General features: G+C 38.2%; 1 protein-coding gene across 2 annotated transcripts in view; it reads left to right on the top strand.

Moving 5' to 3' along the window:
- The window catches only part of stk39.L (serine/threonine kinase 39 L homeolog), a 152,267-nt gene that overhangs the window by 38,967 nt on the left and 94,667 nt on the right, over window positions 1-18,633 (top strand). For both annotated transcript variants that reach the window (XM_041576690.1, XM_041576691.1), the window contains 2 exons: window positions 5,529-5,577; window positions 6,297-6,362. In XM_041576690.1, coding sequence (XP_041432624.1) covers window positions 5,529-5,577; window positions 6,297-6,362 — 115 coding nt within the window. The remainder of the gene's footprint in view (window positions 1-5,528; window positions 5,578-6,296; window positions 6,363-18,633) is intronic.

The raw sequence follows: 18,633 nt of genomic DNA, 5'->3' as shown, positions 1-18,633 counted from the left end.
GGCTCCATGTTCTTTGTTCATGTAACTGGAGTTGGCAGCTTTAAGCACAGTTTCCCAGCACTAAACAAGACTGTCCTTTATCCCCTGATTCCAGTGTAGTATAATGGAGGTAAAATTTAATAAAAATACATAAATAGAACATAATAAACAGTGTATGTAAGATAAGAGAAAGATGCCAGACATAGTGCGGGTAAACAATATTCTTATTAGTGAGTTCTCTTGCATCTAGAATTAGTCAGAATTTTCATTGGTGAGTTTTCTTGCATTTACATTTTCAGTAACTTCTACACTAACGAGCGAAGTTGGACAGCGTTACAGTTTGGTTAAGAATCCTTCATGGATTTGACTTTATACTTTGGATATAGGTGTTCAAATGACAGACTAAAATGCACCAGTTCTTTAAAGTGACATCTGCTGAACACAGTGGAAGGCAACATGGCATGTTGTGCTGTGTTTTGGCGACATTTTTGAAAAATTGCTCTCTGTGCCATAGACAAAGGTGCTCAACCATAGCTTACCCAATGGTAATTCAGATGCCAGGCCTAACTGACAGGGCACAATAATAATTGGCAGGTATTTCAGTGGTGTTTCAATGGTGTTTCAGTCTGGCAGCTCAGTAATCCATGGTGCATTTTGAACTAATATGTTTATTAGCAACATTGATATATTTCTCAGCAGCATCTTTGGAATATTGGCAACTAGTGTATCAATTGTAAGAGTTGCCTTTAATGAAACTCAGTTTCTGTGATACAACTAAGGGGCATATTTATCAAGGGGCGAATTTTGAATCGAAAAAACCTAGAAATTCGAATTCAAAAAGACCAACCGAAATTAAGTCAAAGTTTTTTTTTGGTGAAATAGGTTTAGCTTTTGATCGAATAGGTCCGTATTCAGCTCAATTCGAATCGTACAAATTAGAAGGAATAGCGCATTTGATCGGATTTGATTCTAAATTTTTCTCAAAAATACCTTAGATTTTTCAGAGTAGAGTCCTGCAGTGGGCCGGGTACCCGCGGGTTACCCGCAAAAACCTGCGGTACCCTGCGGGTTGCAGATAAAAGTTCCGGGTGTTGGTATAGCCGCGGTCAGCTGGTTTGTGGGTCAGGCTGCAGGTCTTCTCAAAAGCCATATTTACTTTCTGTTTTACTCCTTTTTTTCTGATCACGGCTACTTACGATGATGTCACTTCCTGAGTCTTGATGGTCGCGGGTCCGGGTTGCAGATAAGGTACTTGCGGGTAGGGTTGCGGGTCCAAGCGGGTAGGAATGCGGGTTGCAGGTCCAGGTTGTGGATTGCAGGTTGCGGGTACAGGTCGGGTACGGGTCCCAAAAAATGGACCTGCGCAGGACTCTATTTCAGAGTCCACCAATTGACTCCAAATAGGTTTTAGGAGGTCCCCCATAGGCAGTTTTCAGATGGCGAATGGTCGAAGTATAATTTTTAAAGAGATAGTACATGATACATTTAGATATTCGATTTTTCACATTTCAATATTATGGGAATATACAGAGCAGCTGGCTAATTTTCAGATGTATATATTGTGACATGGTGTTTGGGAAACACCACTGTCTTAGAGGAAAATGCAATGAAAAGAGTGCATTTAAACTGCATTATATGTGTGGTAAAGGAATACTCAGCTCAGGTAGGGTTAATATTCCCTCTCAGTAATATAATTAAGTGGCAGCTGAGAGAGGAGCTACCTAGGAAAGGTAAAGGGGCTGTGTTACTACACCTGAGGGCTCTCCTGACACCTCCTAGAGTAGAGGGAAGTGTGGTGCTGCTAGGAGATACAGTGCCTGGCAGAGGGGTCTTGCTGCCAGCAAGAGTATGGCAGAGGCTAGTGAGCCTATATCCCTGGAGAGGAGAATGGACTGCCAGAGTCCCAGGAGGGGAAACCAGCAGGGCTGATTGAGAAGCCCAAAGGCTCTGAAGTTCCAGAGGGTGAGAATTTCCCTTGATGGTGAGCGACCAGAGGGGAGAGAACCCTGAATGTTGTTTTGAAGTTGTTCAAAATCAACTGAGTTTTTAATGTGATACTAGCTAAGTATAAATGGAGTCATATTTTTAACGTTTTCCTTGAATGAGTTTAGCCATATTAACCATCTATGTCAGCCATCAATACCCAGTAGAGGATTTATATGGCTGTATGCCCTATGGGTGGTCGATTAGTTTTGACGACTGCAGTACGTCAGTAAGACTGTTTCTCCCGCCAGATCATGTATATATAATGCAGGTCTAAGGTGTAATTGTCACTTTGAGAAAGGCCTGGGACCAGGCCGAAACGTCAGTCTCTTACTGACGAAGGGCGCATGATCTCCTGCGAGAGAGAAGTAATGCTTAGGGTGTGTGAGTCTCCTCCTATCCGGAAGGGAGGGAGGAGCCATAGCTCCCGCAGCGCTACAGAAGTAATGATGCGGACCGGTTCTGAGGCGACACACGGGTATGTTACTTAGTGGGCCTGTAATGGGGTCCTGCAACGGATGTCAGCAGGGATTTCTGCACAGAGGGACACATAGGGACAGCAGGGCCATGTGGGGTTGTGATCACTACCCAGGATAAGTACACGGCACGCCTGGTGACACTCACAGCACAGGATCAGGTTTTGCTGTATATGGTAATTTTAACCGATCTATCACTAAGTCTCCACAGTTCACCGGCACTATTATGATAAACATGGATGATGTATCTAGTCACAGCGGTTAGGATTAGCGCGTCAGATATTTTGATTAACCCTTTTGACACTTTATGTTTTAACATTGGTTTTGTTATGGCTGACACTCCCTGATGACATCACAGCTCACTTTGGCGTCACATTTTTTCAAGACAGTCCTGTGAGTGCGGTCTCGTTTTGATACAATATATGTAAGTTACCGGCACTCAGGCATTTGATGGTTTTGTGTGGTGTGCACCAGCTTGGACTTGAGATATATATATATCTTGTCCCATTTCAAAAAATGGCGCCAAACATGACGTCATGCATATCAAATTCGACTCCATTATTTCAATTGTAATTGTACATAAAAAGTTTATGTGCTCACCACCCGGTGTCACTGTTGAGTGAAGAAAGTGCCATTTTGTAGAAATTCCTTTTCATGCATGCCCTGCAAATTTATACAAAGTGTATATTTTTAGTCACCAGAAGCGACAGATACACTTATTACTCATTTAATATTGTTGTGACCATTTACAATTCATGTTTCCTTTTTTAATTACTCTTGCAACAACTGTACCAGTACATTATGTAACATTTCCTATTTTGTCTACTTATGGCCATACATCATGATCATTTATAAGCTGTTTTTAGTTTAAAAAGCAACTTAACAACAATTGACCGTTTAACCTCTTTGGCGCCATGCAGGCTAGTTCGTGGATCCAATAGGCTTCTCTTTGCAGCAAAGCCTTGTCAAAATCCCCACCACAGGCTTTAATCGGAACATGCTCAATCGCATGCATCTGAATGCCGCCGTACTGTTTTCTGGCTTCTGCCCAGTGTCTTGCCACCAGCTGCTGTGCGATGACCTGTTTCTTAGTCTTTTCCTTGTCCCTGTCCTCTGGGTCCAATGCGGCCCTAATACTGGTCCTATACATTCCAATTTGTTCCTTGAGCTGTCGTATTGGTTTTCCCACAATATATGAGTCCACAGGGACACTTGTATTGTTTCATCACTGGAGACCAGTGGCCAATGTTTCAATACACACTGCCGCTTGTAGCTTGCTGCTACCCCAAATTTACTCACATAATACATGTCATCAGTATGCCCTTTATTTGTTTTTACACATTACTGTTCAAGTAACATTTCTTCTCTATCCAGGTTAAGTGCCCATTCCATAACATCATGTACCAGTGCAGAGGGATAGCCTCTCTCCAAAAATGTATTGGTCATGGTGGTTAAATCTTCCCTTCTTTTGTGCCAATTGCTGTCAATGCGTACCACCCTCAGCATTTGTGATTTCGGTAGCGAATCTAACAAATGCCTGGGGCGGTTGCTGTGATAATGTAAAATAGTATTCCTGTCAGTGGGTTTAACATAAATACAGTAATTCAGTTTACCATAATTTTTATATATGTTTACCAGAAATGTTATGCTGTCCACATCGTATTTTAAAGTGATTTTAACTGGGCTATCAATTGCATTTAACTGATTCACATCTACATCTACAGTTCATCTACTGGACCCAACCACAGTAAAAAATATAACGCCTATAGAAGGCACCAAATTGTCTGAACATTGGATGGCTCAATATCTTATCCTGCTCATATACATACATGTAGGCATTAGCATAGACAGAAGCAACTTTCAATCCCATTGTTGTCCCTGTCCACTGTTATAAAAATTACTTCTCAAATTTGAAGTAATTTTTATAAAGAATAACTTTCAACAGGGACAGTGTGAATTCAATGGGTGGTCCTGTGTAGAGCACATTATCAGTGATCACTTCACTCACAGCCTGTATACCATGGGGAATACAGCTATACAGGTCTTTGCACATTTTATGTATTTTATTTTTATCCTTGATAAAGGCCCAAGTGAGGGCCGAAATGTTGGATGCACAAGAATGAATAAAAGCTAATATTTCACAGAAATCGGTGTGCTGGTCCTTTGGGAATTTTATACAAATTATTTGCCTCAGCACCCATAAGAACGTGCCAGCAGGGTAAATGTATAGGTGAAGAATGGTGGCACTCACAGGATTTTCAGGCAAAATAAAGAATTTTTTTTTATTTAACTTGACGTTTCGATCCCTCACAGGGATCTTTCTCAAGAGTATACAAACATTTTTTCTTTATTTCGCCTGAAAATCCTGTGAGTGCCGCTATTCTTCACACACACACACATATATATATATATATATATATATATATATATATATATATATATATATATATATATATATATATATATATATATATATATATACTGGTATGGGATCCGTTATCCAGAAACCCATTATCCAGAAAGCTCCGAATTACTGGAAGGTCATCTCCCGTGGACTCCATTTTGTCCAAATAATCCAAATTTTTTAAAACGATTTCCTTTTTCTCTGTAATAATAAATCAGTACCTTGTACTTGTTTTATTCATCCATAGCTATTCACTGTAGTTAAGGTAACCTGCTGCCTTTAATCACTTGATAAAGTGACCTTCTAGTCTAGAGAAGAAAGTGCCAGGGCAGGGGAATAATGCTGGATTCTGCTCACAATCTCAGGGAATTTATTTGCATATTAATGTGCATTTCATGGATTAATCCTCTCAAGGCACTGGCCCATGAAGGGCAGCAGATAACGGAACAGCAGAAGGCACAGAGGCACCCTTAGCCCTCTTACTATGCACACTCATTGATCTCATGGGTAACACAAACAGCTGCATGTGCGCCAAAAGACATATTTATCACTTATAACAAGGTTGGTAAAAGGCAAATAAACAAGGCTGGTATTTGACTTGCAAAATAGAGCTTTATATTGTTTCTCTTATTGCAGAGGCATAAGATGCTTAAAATGTAAAAAAAAATGTTCTTTTTCTTCCATAGGCCGACAGCAGCTGAACTATTAAAATGTAAATTCTTCCAAAAAGCTAAGGTAAGGTTGCCCATAAACTTTGCCAAAATATATATACAGTTTGTATTGCAGTACAGTACTTTATTTAAATTGCGCTGAGTAAAACTTCTGCTGCTTCCTTTATCACAGCTGACATTTTCCCCCACATAGTACATAGTACAAAGATGGCCGCCAAATAACTTCAGCGCATGAACCAACTTTTTCATTCTTGCTAACTTGTATAAGGCACCATCTTGCACATGCACAAATCCCTGCTTGTATTATTCTGCACAGAATCCCAGTCTTGGTCTTGTCTTAGACCACTGCATTATGGGAACTTTACATTGCACTGTAAGTAATGGATATTTTAACATGGATGACTGTGGTACAGTGATATTGTGCAGGAATAAGAAGACAATTTATCTTTATTGGGGTTGCTTTGTCCTTTAAAGCATCAGCTGCAAGTTGTGATTCAACCTGGTAGGTGCAACAACTCGGTGCTCTATAGTTTTTGATGGTGCACACAGGCAAGACTGTGATTGATTACATCTCTTTGCATAGGTAATAGATAATTGTAACAAAAGGGATCAGCAGGGCTTGAAGAAACTTTACTTGAAGAAACTATAATTATTGTAACATAAAATGAATTATTTAAAAATATTTTAACTTTTTGCCTTTAGTGCCTCTTGTATTAGAAATTTATCTGCAAGTAGAGCTTTGTTTCCTGATACTAATGGGTAATTCTTATCTTTATCTTATAGAATAGGGAGTATCTCATTGAAAAACTTCTCATCAAAACACCAAATATTGTACTGAGGGGAAAGAAGGTAAGATACTGTGTTCCTGCCAGGAGTTTTCCACACACACACACACACACATATATATATGTATAAACATAGCTCACTTAGGATTCAATGTATATAAGGGGATATATTCGTATAATGCACTTTATAACTGAGAAAACATACATTTTGTTGAGCATCTTTTCAACTATAGACTAAAATGAGAAAATATTTAAAATATTATCTACAATCAAACAAAATTTTTTTTATTGTGAATAAGTGGGTAAATAGATTATGCAACAGAATATGTGTGAGTTAAAATCAACAGAGCAATCCTGTGAAAATGTGTTCAGGATTGTTCAGATTCAGAGGTTAACAAATACAAATTTGAGTATAAGAGTTTTTTTCTGTGCATTTGTTTTTATGTCATGCAACTGTTGCTGCTTACCAAGCTAATCCTAATTGTTTTCTGTGTTTAAACTTGTGTTTTAAAGGCGCAGTTCACTTTTAGGGGGGGAATGTTATATTGGTTGCTAACGCAAAAAACGGTCGCAATGCAAATTAATGTTCGTAAAGTGAGCAATTTTGCCTTTGCAAACACTTTGCCCCTCACACGACAGTAGGATAGTGATTGCGAATTTTATAGTTTGCTCCAGTGCGCAGTGTATATAATAAAACTTCTTACTGAAAAAGTTGTTACATTTGCTCCAAAAGTTTATGCCACCTTCAAGCAGGTGTTAAAGGTTCGCAATGCGCAATTAAGATTCTCAATGCAATAAAAGCCTTATGAAGAAAATTTACATTGCGACATGCAAAGTTGTTCTCCGTTTATTTTTCCGTTTAAATTAGAATGGCCAATTCTTAGCAACTTTTTAATTGGCCTTCATTTATAATTTTTCTTCTGACTCTTTCTAGCTTTCAAATAGGGATCACTGGCAGTCAAAATACCGTTGCGCTCTGAGGCTACAATTTTATTGTTATTGTTGCTTTGTATTACTTATCTTTCTGTATAGGCTTTCTTCTATTCATCTTTCAGTCTTATTAACTGCCTGATTGCTAGCATAGCTAGCTAGTTGATAACTGCTGAAATTCAAACTGGAGAGCTGCTGAACAAAAAGCTAAATAATTTAACAACTACAAAAAAAAATGAAAACAAGTTGCAGATTCTCTTAGAATGTAACTGTCTATATCAGTGCTGTCCAACTGGCGGCCCCTGCAACCAAACCTTGTGTGGCCCCCCACATGAAAGTCTGCCTGCTGTGACTGTTTACCATATGTAAGCTTTAAAAGGTATCAGTACTGAGATCAACTGGCCCTTGCATGGTTTACACCTCAAATTCAGACTGTAAGCTCCTTTAAAGCCCTGTACTGTTTACACCTCAGACCCACTGAAAGTGCCCACATAGTTCACCTGTTCATGCATAGGCACCAGCATTTTATCACTGTATATAGCACAGTATGAACTATTCATCTTAGTGGTCCTGATATGTTTCCCTGTCTCTTGCTGTTTTCTGCGTACCCTAAATTCCCTGTGTGTGTCTTACTCTGCCTGCACTACTCTGCCTTTGGGAGGTGAACCTGGTGAGAGTTGTTAGCATGGTTGTGGTTTAAAGTGGGTATGGTTTTTAAATTAGGGAATGGTCAATACTGGCTTTCATTATCAGCCCTGCACCACGTAGGCCACAAATATTCCATCTCTCAGTATCACAGAAATTGGACAGCACTGGTCTACACGATACTAAGCCTTCCCTGCTTTTCAGGAGGCACCCATAATTCTGAGAATCTTGCCTCAGGCAACACGGAGCAGCCAGTTACCAGGTGCGGCCAAAAACCGCCTCTCATAACTTTAAGAGACGAATTTCCGTTTTTTAAAATGGAAATTTGGCTCCTTTAGTACAGCGGGCGCAATAGCACTCACTGCACTAGCAATGTAGCCCCTCCTTGACCCAATCCCACTCTACAAGTTAGAAGCGTGGATCAGGAGGTGGTGCGGCATCGAGGCTACTGCCTCTGTCGGCAACAGCCCCTGAAACGCAGCTGATTATACCCCTGATATATATACAGTCCTCACAATGCATTGTATCACAAGCAGCATTGTTTGTGGCCACCATCTTGGACCTGACTTCCAGTTGTCTGTTTGGATTGCGACCCAATGATATGCACTGTAAGCCGACCACCCCAGGAACATGTGCATTAGTCTAGGAGCATGCACAACAGCACTGTCATCCTTTGCATTTCTGACTATAGTACAAGGGCCCAGTAAGGTTTTTCAGGTTATTAAGGATGTACTTTAATAGAAATACTGTGGGCCAACATATTGGCGTTAAATATAAAAAAAATTATTTAGGATATACAGCTTACCTTTAAGTTATTTAGCAGTTTCAGGAACTGTAAGCTCTTGTATTTACCAAAAGAGGGCAGTGTAAGACTTCATGTTGAATTTCTTTCCAATGCCCTTTTTTGTTTTTTAAAGAAACTCTACTAGAGTTATTGAAAAATAACTTAAAAATAACAGCTATCTCTTTTTTTTTCAGACAAACAGGGGTAACATTTACACAAATTATATAGTATTTATTATGCTATTTCTCTTACATTTTAAAGCCTGCATGTAATTATAACCTACTTTACTTCAGAGATATGAATGTTTAAATTCAGTGTGTCTTAAAAAGTTAGTTTGCAGCCAATATCATTTTCAATTATTTTAGCAGTGTGACATTAGTGGTAAAGAATCAGTTCGAAATTACCTGCGTAAAAACAAAAACCAAGGGAGAACATTGCAGGAGGTTAGAATTTGTAATTGAGTGACAGCTGGAGAGCCATAGCGTGAAGGAATAGAAAGAGGGAGTGGGAGAATGTGTACGAGAGAAAAAAAAATACATTCCAGAATAATTGGTTGTAAGAAGTATATCAGGTACATTTTTCAAGCAGGTTAAAGGATATGTTGCATGAAATATATGAATGGATGATTACTGCAGCAATCTCCCTTCAAATTACATGGGTGGTTCACCTTTAAGTTAACTTTTAGTATGTTATAGAATGGCTAATTCTAAGCAACGTTTCAATTGACATTTTTTATAATCTTTTAATAATTTGCCTTTTTCTTCTGACTCTTTCCAGCTCTCAAATGGGGGTCACTGACCCCATCTGACCCCACCTGCTCTATAAGGCTAGAAATGTATTGTTATTGCTACTTTTTATTACTCATCTTTCTATTCGGGCCCTCTCCTATTTATATTCCAGTCTCTTATTCAAAGCATTGCATGGTTGCTAGAGCAATTTAGAGCCTAGCAACCAGATTGCTGAAACTGCAAACTAGAGAGCTGCTAAATAAAAAGCTAAATAACTCAAAAGCCATGGATAATGGATAAAGAAAAATTAAAACCAGTTGCAAATTGTATCAGAATATCGCTCTTTACTTATATTAATAGTTAATACAAAGGTGAACAACCACTTTAACCCACCTAGATAATCAACTCATCTTAGTCTTACCAGCAGGGTCAGACTGGGGGGCCTGGGGCCCACCTGGGGTACTGTCTCAGGACCCCCCCTGCCCCTCCCCCCACGATTGCGCACGCATGAACGTATATGTTTCTGTGGTGACCGGAAGATCATTTCTGCAGGGATCGGTTCTTGGCCGGCAGGGTCCACAAGAGCTCAGCCGACCCTGCTTACCAGTTTACCAGTCTTATAGCAAAGGTAATTTACCATGACCCCAGACAAAAGTGCAAGATCACTTAGGGCTCTTACCTAGGGGTGTTTTGCCCTGCGTTCCCCTGTGCTTAATTTTTCTGTAGGAGCATGCAGAACATAATGCAACTTAGTCTTTCTTAGGGGCACAAGTGTATTTTCTTTAATGGTCATCCAATGGTCTGGCTGTATTTTGTGCCTCACTCTGGATAAAAAATATGGTGCTGAGTGCAGCTCCTCACAGGTGTAGCATATAGGGCAGGGGTTAAGGCTAAATCCCTAAATTGCACATCTGAATGCACAAGTTATATGCCTCTCCTCACTATGCCTTTCAGACAGTTTTGAGTTCTGGGGCGCTTACAGATCTTTTATGTTCCAAAATCCCTGCCCTGCAAGTAGTAAATAACTCCTGGTAGTTTTGACTATACAAGAGGAACTGATTGCTTAGGCTCATGGCAAGGTGATTTTATTCACCACTCCATTTTCTGTCCGAAATCAATCTGGTTACTATTCACACTAAAGACAAGCTTCTTAGCAAGATTCAACCCTTTTCTTCAGCCTGAAAAACTGTGATGGAGAATGCGAATTAATAGCAACATTATTATTACTATATCACGTATGTATGCAGCTTGCTTTGTCTCATTTTCCTTTTCTTGCTCTGACATTTTATATGAATTAATTACATACTGTTTATGTTCAATAAGCTGCATGTGTAGGACATGTATTGGGAGCGGCAGACACATTAGTGACATTTATAGAACCATGTGATTTCAGTGATAACAGACACCTTTTAGCGCATGATTAGAATTTAATTAACAACTTGGAATGTTAGGATATTTCACTTAAAGTTTACAATGCAGTGCTAAGTGCTTATGAATTTGCATGGGCTTCAGTGTGACTCATGATACAGTAAATGTGACTGTGATTTATGATTAAATGTTACTGCAATTAATGTGCAATTAGGGCAAGATAACTGATTAGCCTAATTGCTGGTGGGGCTGTCAATTGAAACATATTCAACCATTGTACAGTGAGAACAACATCTGATACATCCAATTTGCAAGAAAAATTACCTCTGCCAGTTTTAATAGAAAAAGGTAAAAGCCAGCTTGGATTTAGTATAAAACAGCAATGATTTGAGAACTTGGATTAAGTTAGATTAAACATAGAGAGGGTGATAAAGGGTACAGTCCATCAAATTCAGCCTTTCATTGTTGGGCAGAAATGGAATTGCATATTTTTGAAGTATGTTCCTTGAACTGGGTCTACCCAGGGTAGGGGGAGGATTTTTTTTTTTTATTACAGGTTGAATTTTCCTTTAAGCAGCTCATCATTAGGGGGTTCTAAGTAGACGGGTAATTAGTTTTATTGTCTCCTTTGAAGTTCTTTGGGATCACAAGTGACAGGAAGTGAAACTGGCTTCATATTCTTGCTTTGTGCCAGGAATAACAGAAACCATAGCTAATTCTTAATTAAACTATAGGCAAAACGTATGTTCAGCACAATTCATTGCTATTCATTCAGTTACTGTTGAAAAGGGATGTATACTGTATCTTTAATTAGGATGTTAGATTCGGGACAAGACTGAATATATCTGTCGACTTTTCATAAGCCAGGTCTGGAATATTTCTCTGCTAGCTGATTTTGGCTAGGACCTACCTGCACTAGTGCCGAGGAGCACCATGAGAGTGGTTTATAAAATTAGGTCTGTGTAAATATACTTCTAGAATTCCTTCTGGAATTTTGGAATGAGCTGATTACCGTGTGTATTTGGAATTTGTAAAGTTTTTCTATAAACCCACAGTGTTATTACGGATGGAATGGTGAGTATTCCTAGACTAGGGCCCACTAGCGTCAAGTTGGGTATTATTATTAACATGTATTTTTAGAACGCCAATATATTGCGAAGTGCTAAACACTTTAACGATAACAGATTACATATTTTTTATATTAAAAATAGTGCTTAGTCCATTGCCTTCCAGGAAGTTTCTCTGCATGATTTGATACTTCTCTGTTTTCAGCAATATTGGCACTCTTGTGTATGCAAGATTGGCTGAACAATAGTTCCAGCCACATAATATATGTTCAGACTGTTGCCTGATTATTCCAATCCTCTTCTAGAATTTGCAGCCCACACCTTTACTATTTCCAATATCAATATTAACATTCATCGCAACATGGATATTATAAAGCAAACTGTAGGTCTGTTTGTTGTGCAGAATGTCTGGTCCATAGCACATTCTCCTTCCTTCATTATTTCAGGCTGCGCCTAATTAGCAGGCAACTTGCACCCTGCAGAGATACAAAGTAGAGCAGAGTAAAAACTCAGAAGTTGGCACCATTTCCACATGAAAAGACAGAAAAAGTCAACGTGTTTGGAATAAAAATAATACAGAAAATAGGTCGGACAATATTAGTGTTTTATGTCACTGAATCAAAAATGCAAATGTGAATGACAATAAAATGTTTGACATTTTTCCTTTTTAAATGTAAAAATCATTTTTGTTATGGTTATAGGTGCATTATCCAACATACACGTAATCATGGTATAATACCACCAAATACTGAACCTTTACCCATTATCCACTTGCCCTTGTTCAGCTTTGTATTTTTTATTTAACTACGTTTTGTTTTTTAATTTGAATGGAAGTTTTACCTACTACATGGGTTTCATATAAAGCCTACTGACAAGAAAAAGCAGAGTAATGGACTAAAGTAGCTCATCTTATCAGCCTTCTGGGTTCTTCCTTATTTAGCTTATGCCATTGTCAGTGTATAAAAAAAAGTCCCCATGGCAGTGTAAGCACCTCAAGTGATAGATACCATAACTTAGATTTAGCTTAAATCTTCTTTCTCACCTTGTACTGATGGGATAGTATTCTGCTATCTCTACGTGAAGGCTATAAGAAAACTCATATTCCCCCTATGAAAAGTTGTACTTTTGCCCCCATTCTGTGTTTAGTAAGATATTTTAGACAGGCACTCCAGTAATAATTCACATTAAGGTGTTGCATGCACAACATTTTGCAGGCCACCAACCCCCTTCCTCTGGTGTAATTCAGCTGTTCCCACCCAAGGCCAAGCTAGTTTTTGTAAGGGGGCATAAACAAAAGAGTTGGTCTATGGTAAAATAGCTTTATAGACAAGACTGAATCTGCAAGCTGAACCAGTTACATCTTCATAAAAGCTATTAAAAAAAGTAAGTAAAAATTCAGCATTTCCATAAGACATACAAAATGTAAAATTGTACAGAGGTAAAGTCGCCCTTTAAGGTTGCCTTTTTCTAGGTTATTATGCAATTTGCAAGTGCAGAAATAAATTATACATGTTTATTTTTTATTCTGGCACATTGGGCTTGCTTCTGTTATTTGGCAGCCAAAAAACTGTTTTTCTAAAAATTTCTGATCTTTTTCTGGAAGAAATGCCAAACTGTGGTACTCCCCCTCCCACCAACACTCGCTTTGATTTGCAGCATTATTTCGACCTTATTGGAAATAATCCATTTTTCATAATTATTCTATTCAGTTGAGGGAAAAAAAGCAGCTTTCCACTTGTTAATTTCTACGCACAGGCATCATTCAGAATTATGCGTGCCAGTGAGCCGAAACGCCACCGTTTGCTGTTCACTTTAAACCAATTCATATTTAAGGCTTCCTGGCTTTTAAGACCCCACGTGCATAGAATCACGTCTAGCACCTGCTCTCTATAAATTCATAGTTCAACAAAGCAGTAATAATATAAAAGTTATTAAAACCCCTGCTGTTAAAACCTAAAACGTGAACATACATTCATGCTGCAAAGATCAGGTTAAAAGGAGTCTTAAAGCCTCTTGATCAGTGACCCCCAACCTTTTTTTTTACCTGTGAGCCACATTCAAATGTAAAAAGAGTTGGAGAGCAATACAAGCATGCAAAATTTTCCTGAGGCTGCCAATTATGGGCTTTAACAATTGGTAGCCCCTATATGGACTGGCAGCCTACAGGAGGCTCTGTTTGGCAGTATATCTGGTTTATATGCAACTAAACTTGTCTCCAAGCCAGGAATTAAAAAATAAGTGCTTTCTTTTAGGCCACAGAGAACAACATCCAATGGGTTAGTGAACAACATGTTGCTCATGAGCCACTGGTTGGTGATCATTGCTCTAGATATATATAACTGGACACTACTTATATTACCAAGGGTTAAAAGATAAAGGAAGCTGTAGACAAGCAATTGTAGAGACGATTCAGAAAACAACAGAGACAAGGATTCTCCAATATAAATATTGTTTGCTGTGTTTACACTTGACTCTTCCTTCTTTGTAGGCTATGATTGGTGTGGTATGTAGTCCAGCAAAGTCAAATGTAATGTTTCCTCGATATCCAGGCGCTGTCCACTTAGTAGGTTCTTCCATTGAGAGTCTGCTTTGTTTTCATCTGTGTTCAAGCAATTATCTCTAGAGACATCAAACATCATTTTCCTAGCATTAAGCAAATAGCATTTTGGACTGTCTTATGTTGATTTTTTACAGAATGATATCTGCAAGCCTTCAGTGCAGTGTAATCTTCCTCATTGGAACATTCTTTTGCATCTCTATGTTTCTATATGCATTTGATAGTTTATTTACATTTCAAATGACAACACTTATGCTGACTTTGGGATACTGAACCAATAATCTCTTGAACATTTCCCCATCATGTGATGTGTGCTTCTGTTATGCCGTGTAAGAGCCACCACAGTAGTAAGAAACACTGTAGCTTGACATGGGATATTGGCCTTTATAGGGCAGATCAAACCTTCCCACAACAGGAGGAGTTGGGGACATGTTGGGGATTATGTTCTTACATAGGCTTGTATCAAGAGTTTCAATCACCCAGCTCACCCTGGTGAAAAAAAGATAACAGTGGTATGTCTTTCATTTTCCAGAGTACTGGGTTCTAGATTTTTAGGGAAGTAGTATTCAGTTGTATGAAATTTGGATACCCTTGTAATTTTGCTAATTTGAATGCATGAAACTACTCAATACTGATAACTGGCAACACCATGGTAATTGGTTGGATTAGCTCATTAAGCCTTGAACTTCATAGGCAGGTGTGTCCAATCATGAATAAAGGTACAGTATTTACAGTAAGGTGGTCAATTGCAAGTTGTACTTCTGTTTGACTCTTCGTTGAAGAGTGGCAGCATGGGATCCTCAAAGCAACTCTTAAAAGATTTGAAAACAAATATTGTGCAGTATCATGGTTTAGGGGAAGGCTAAGAAATGGAATGCCACAGGCACAGTTGATGTATAGTGATGGGCGAATTTGCACCGTTTTGCTTCGCCGGAAAATTTGCGAAAAATTCACGAAACGGCGCCGGTGTCTTGTTTTTGACGCCGCACCCGTTTTTGACGCCGGCACCCGTTTTTTTGACGCCGGCGAATTTTTGCCGCGAATTGTCGCGGGCGTTTCACTAATTTATTCGCTGGCGGCGAATCGCGCAAATTCGCCCATCACTATTGATGTAAAATCCAGGTCTGGCAGGCCAAGAAAAATACAGGAGCGGCATATGCGGAGGATTGTGAGAATGGTTACAGACAACACAAAGATCACCTCTAAAGACCTGCAAGAACATCTTGCTGCAGATGGTGTATCTGTACATCGTTCTATAGCCATGTGCTTTTATATTGTCACATAACTCCTCTGTGACTTATGGGGCAGATTTATCAAGAGTCGAAGTGAATTCGAGGGAATTTTCGAAGTAAAAAAATTCAAAATCCGAGTAATTTTTTTGGATACTTCGACCATTGAATAGGATACTACGACTTTGACTTCAACTTCAAATTCGATTAGAAGTAAAATCGTTTGAATATTCAACCATTGGATAATCAAAGTACTGTCTCTTTTAAAAAACTTCGACATAAATACTTCGCCAAATTAAACCTGCCGAAGTGCTATGCTAGCCTATGGGGACCTTCGAGAGCATTTTTCTAACTTTTTTGAAGTCTAAGAAAAATCGTTCGATAGATGGATGAAATACTTCGAATCGTTCGATTCGAAGGATTTCATCCATCGATCGAATGATTTTTCTTCAACCGCAAATGGCCAAATTCGATGTAAAAAAACTTCGACTTCGATATTCGAATATCCTTATATTTTACAACAGGTGGTACTTTATTCAATATATAATATATAATATAACTTTGAACACAACTGCACTAAGCCTGTTTTGTGGGTGCTGCAAATCATTGATCTTGGGTGAATGCAGTTCTAAACAATGAAAATAAATACTAAGGATAAAACTGTAATACTACATGGTTATTTAACAAACTGGACAGTATAACCCGATTTTGTGTACTCGGAAATTATGTTTCCCAATGTCCATTGCAGGTAAGCGTTGTTCTTTCCTTGCCAGCTTTTAAATTTTTTCCAGAATTGTTGCTGATTTTTTGCTTCCCCCCCAAAAAGCATAAAATCTGTGTTCTACTGTAATGTTAATAATAAATAGATAAAGAAAAATATATTATTATATGTACACAAGGATCAAGCACTGTGTTGGTTCATATTCTGTACTTGCTATAGTTTGTCCTTTTAATGAATTGCTGCATAGAATTCTTCCTATGTAACTCTCAGCAGCCAGGTCACATTCTAAGGCAATAAAACTCTTTTGTTGTGCAGATAATGTAGACTTGAGACTTTATAATAAGGTATTCTTAAGGAACCGTTTGCAAGAACAAGGCTATCATGGGTCAGAAGTTCTCCTTATAATAAACACGCATTTTGACTACTAGAGAAATAACCTTCCAATAATTATTTCATTGTGCCAGTGCAAGGTCTTCTATCTTGTTTAGAGACAACATTTTGTAATAGGTTTGAAGAAAAGCCTGTACTGACTATTTGAGGTTTAATTAGTTGCCTTGAGCTTTGAGCAGAATTTCAAACTCGAGTTTTATGGTAAAAAAACGCTTATCTATATTTTAGTCAGTCCAATCCCTTTAGAATGTTAAAATTCATTTTGCTTGAAACTTGGAAGATTCTTAGATCTGTTAGTGGCAAACAAGGTTTGTTACTATATATAATAACAAAATCAATGAATACCATATTAAAATCCCACAGTTAGCCAACTTGCTTTTCTGCCCAGTGTTTTAAAATTTAGTCAATTTGTGGCCAGCTGAAAACTATGATGGGTGCGTCTCTGGTGAAGAATTGGTCAATGCAGAGAAACTGATATCATAGCCATAACCGATACAGTATGTCTAAATGCAGAGAAGGAATTCTCTGAGGAATATACAAAGCTATATGTGCAGACTTTGCAGATGATGCATCACTTCTAGTCCCAAACTCTGCAACACTGACAACTGACCAGGAGAATGCATAGTGGAAATCCGGAGCAGATCAGCTTCTAGTGTTCATGCTGTTCAGGTCCTGTCAAGAGTTTTCTGCTTACGCCAATTATTTTTCTGTTGCCTTTTCTAGATATACAGGTAAATCATTGGTTATCTGGATATCTACACACAAGGTATGCCATCTCATTGCAGAGCATGATAATGTCTCAGCTTAGCTCTGGCACTTCCTTTATTTCAACAAATGCTACAGTATTGGCAGCTGTTTGCTCTTTGCAGCTTCCTGATTAGGAGCAACAAGAGGAGCAGCTTGTCTAAAAATGGGCACACTCCTCTAAAACACACAACGATTTCTTTTTGCTGAATATGCATCCCCTTGGTATATGTCAGGCAGGCTTTTCTCTGTTTTCTAAAGATATACTAAAGTTCTATTTTGGATATACATGAAAGGTTCAAGTGTTTTTTGGCACAGGCAATGTGGACAACAGGCCACTGATCTTTTTGAGGTAGTCATTTTTCAAAGCAAAGTAATGAGTTTTATTGCTAAGATATTGCTTATGGAAGCAAGCTAAATCTACAGCTGTGTTTGCCTTTCACTTAGGGGCCTATTTATGAAAGCTCAAATTTTTCTGGTCGAGTTTTTTAAAAGAGGCAAACTCAAAATTTTCAAGAACATTTTGAAGATCTATTAAACCTCAAAGCTGCTAAAATTTTGAATAAAAAATACTACATCTAAAACCTGTCAAGGTCATGTAGTAATCAATGGCGGATGTCCATAAAGATGTTTTTTTGACATCCTTATCTGTGCTGGTTTCTGTCTGATAATCTGATAAATTTGAGTTTGCGAGGCGACAATTCGATAAATTCAAGTTTTTGGAGTGTCAATTTGAAAAAGTTGTACGGGTCGAATTGATGAATTATTTTGTCTCGGCTTTTTTCGCACCAACTTTTACAAGAAGAATTATTGATAAATGAGTTAAATTCATGGATGGGAGTTAGGTCGACTTTGTTTTAATAAAAAAAAAAATCAAATAAATGCAAGTTTAGTTTAGTTATCGTTAGTGCCCTTTAAGGTGACTCTGATAAAAAATGCTTAAATGTAAGGAATGTATGTTGGTATAAAATAGCAAATTAACCATAAACATTAGTCACTTTATTTTTAGGGATTTTTTCAAATTTCATAAAGATACAGTTTTATTTTTAAATAACTCAAATCTGTCGGCCTTTTCTTGCTTGAAGGTACTACTTCTGTCCTCTAACACAGTATGTGTGATTGACATTGAAAAAAAGGACATCATTTACCTACGTCAACCACAACTGAGAGCA

Source organism: Xenopus laevis, chromosome 9_10L, assembly GCF_017654675.1.
Source record: "Xenopus laevis strain J_2021 chromosome 9_10L, Xenopus_laevis_v10.1, whole genome shotgun sequence".
In the NCBI taxonomy this organism is placed as follows: Eukaryota; Metazoa; Chordata; class Amphibia; order Anura; family Pipidae; genus Xenopus; species Xenopus laevis.
The sequence above is the reverse complement of the archived record's forward strand: the minus strand, read 5'-3'. Positions and strand labels throughout refer to the sequence as shown.